This window comes from Alligator sinensis, unplaced genomic scaffold, assembly GCF_000455745.1.
Source record: "Alligator sinensis unplaced genomic scaffold, ASM45574v1 scaffold333_1, whole genome shotgun sequence".
NCBI classification, from domain to species: Eukaryota; Metazoa; Chordata; order Crocodylia; family Alligatoridae; genus Alligator; species Alligator sinensis.
The window spans coordinates 14,923-17,950 of NW_005842381.1; the positions used below are offsets into that span (position 1 = coordinate 14,923).

The 3,028-nt window shown below is 41.8% G+C and overlaps 1 protein-coding gene across 1 annotated transcript in view; it reads left to right on the forward strand.

Moving 5' to 3' along the window:
* Positions 1 to 310: 310 nt before the first annotated feature.
* LOC102387533 (protein diaphanous homolog 2-like) overlaps positions 311 to 3,028 on the forward strand; it is a 455,665-nt gene continuing 452,947 nt past the window's right edge. The window contains exon 1 of the mRNA XM_006029471.3: positions 311 to 564. Within this exon, the coding sequence (XP_006029533.2) occupies positions 316 to 564 (249 nt within the window). The 5' untranslated portion in view covers positions 311 to 315. The remainder of the gene's footprint in view (positions 565 to 3,028) is intronic.

Here is a 3,028-nt window from a genome sequence, read left to right on the forward strand (position 1 = left end):
TTGAAAGAGGGATTTTGGCAGTGTACAACACTAATTTCCACTGATTCTGTAATTTATGTAAATTTATGTTATTTATTGTTTAAGTTAATGTTTTGATGTTAACTATGCTGTTTCAATTAATTGGTTAAATTCAAACATACATTGTTTATGGTGTTTGTAGCTACATATTCCTAGAAAGCCAAGGCTGAACAAACGATACAAATGCAGCTATACTGTGCTGTTTCTTGCTGGACAGGGACAGTGTTTTAAAATTCAGCTACATTGCATAAATAAGCTTTTTATTCTTCCTGTGCACATTCTGAATGAACATTTTTTATGTTGCAGATGAGTTCAGTGAAAATGTTACGACCTCGGCTCAATGGCATCCTTTTCAAGCTTATGTTTGAGGAGCATGTGAACAACATCAAACCTGGCATCATGGCAGTAACGCTAGCCTGTGAAGAGCTGAAGAAGAGTGAGAGCTTTAGTAGGCTGTTAGAATTAGTTTTGTTGATTGGAAACTACATGAATTCAGGCTCAAGAAATGCCCAATCATTGGGCTTTAACGTGAGCTTTCTTTGTAAGGTAAGTTTTTAAGTCATAAGAACATAAATAATTTTAAAATGTACTTTCAGGCTAGGGACAGACATTAACCAGTTTAAGTGATCAGAAACTGGTTTAAACCTGTAACAGAACAGATGTTCAGTGCACATAAACCAGTTTGAAAATGGCTGAAACCAGTTTGAGATAAACCTGGTTGAATGTATTATCAGAGTTAACTGATTTGGGTTAGACCAGTTTATGCAAAGTCTGTCCCAGATCCCTTGCTGGTTTAAGATAAACCAGAGTCCCCCCAGCATCCCGGCATGCTCTTGGGCTGGGCAGGGCTCTCTACTCCACAGCAGTGCTGGCCCCTCCCTCTGCATCTACCTGGCTTCTCTGTGCTAAGCATGGGTTATTCCCCACCCAACCCCCCAGCCCCTCTACTTTATGCAGACACCTTGGCATTAGCTAGCAGACCACATGCTGGCTAGAGTCCATGCTGTGGGAGAGACAAAGGCAAATAGGCTTTTTGGAGCTTATCAACAGGTAGTTTAATGTCCTTCCTTGGAAAGGCTATTTGAGAAGAACTATTTGCTCCCCCCTCTTCCCCCTCACTACTCTCTCCTAAGCACAAATTCCCCCCTGCCCTCTGCCTTGCTGAGAGATGTCTGTGCATTAGCCAACAGACCACATGCTGGGTCTGTGCTGAATTAACAGATGGTAACTTCTCTGTTTTTCTTAATGGGATAATAAACACTGAGATAATGGTGATAGACACTGTTATCAGCTCCCCCCTCCCCCTGGCTTGCTTCCCTGTCAGTTTGCTGCAGACAGTATACAGAAGCAGGGAGGGAGAGCGAAAAGCTCAGTATCACCAACAGATGCATGCACCGCACACCCCTCCTTGCCTCAGTGATAGCCTGGGTCTGCAGGCTGGCAACACTCCTGCCCCTTGAGTAGCAAGTGGGTAAAAGTCTGGGACTGCAGGCAGGGTGGGGGCTCCACCCCTCCCTAATCAGAGCCCTGCTGGGGCCTGGTCACACCCCCCTCAGTGTAGCTCTGTGGAAGGGCAGGGAAGGTTGCTTTAGTGCCCCCTGGCTTCCAGCGTGAGCCACTGCAGGCATGTGCCTGAGTTTCCTTAGATCAGAGGGATTGTCTGTATGGTTGGAAACCGGTTCAGCCTAGCCAGGTTAGACTAACCTGTGAAGGTTGAATCAATTCAGGCTCAGGCTTTTTGAATGTCTGTCCCTAGCATCAGGGTCAGAATTTTTGGAAAGCTGCTGTAAAACATGTAACTTGAGTGCCTCAGTGTGGGACAACTCCAAGTGATGCTGTTGTGCTGATAATATAAGAAAACAGTATTAATTAGGGAACTTTTGAGTTTGTTCTGACTGTAAGATTTTTAAGTAGAGCAAATGTATTTTATAGTTGGCTTAGCTCAAAAATACAGCCTTGATGTTACCTACAAAGATTTCTAATGATGTTAGATCAAATACAGAAAAGAAACATACACCAGTCTCCTTTGAGCTAACTGAAATACATTTAGGATAAGCAGTAGGCATTTTTATTTTGTGTATAACTGTGATTGTGCAGTGGCATAACAGAAGGGACAAAGAAATCTTTGAAACACATAGATTTTATGTAATGAAGTTTGAATTTGGTGGTTTTTACATGGCAAATACATGGGGATACTACTTTCATCCTAATCACTTGGTAGTATTCAGTTTCATCTGGATTGTTAAAAATGGCAAAACAACACATTATTAAATTACTAACCAGTGCATGATATACCATTTGTTGCCATTCTAATCTTTGTGTGTTCAGACATGCAGATGAATCGAGTACAGATTAAACTGGTTTAACTGTGTAAATCATCTACATTGCAGTATATTTGGAGCATGGGGAAGTAGGTATGCGAGCCTGTTGCTGTTATTAAGTGTTCTGTACTTTAATATCGTGACCACTGTGCTGAGTATTTTCCACTTCGTTGTTAATCTGATTTTTGTGTTGAAAGTTGTAAACATAATGCTGGTAATTAAGGTTGTTAGATTTTTCTCTATAGTCTTTGCTACCACTTGGCTCATGCTTAAAGCCAGGCTAGTTGCTGTATGTTTTACTAACACACCTGAAAGCTTTAATATGCAGTGAATCTGTGGGGTTTTTTGTGTGTTTGTGTGAAAAAAAAATCCCCAGACTTATTTTATGGAGCAGTTTAAACATAAATCATTTACCCACCTGCTCCATCTAAAACAACCATTTGTGACTCTTACTAAATGATCACTGATTTGGCATGGAGGTTGAGGGGGGTAAGGGGTATGAGAGAAACTTCTGTGTGGCAGGCATCTGAAGAGTGTTTTCAGGCAGGCAGAGCTCATGCAACTGAGGGCTCCACAAAATGAGTTTAACACCTCTGCTCCTGCAAGAGTTTATTATTTCCATAGTAGGTAGTTCCCTAAACTTGTGGGGGTTTTTTCTCAACCCCCCCCCCCCCAAAAAAAAAAGGTTT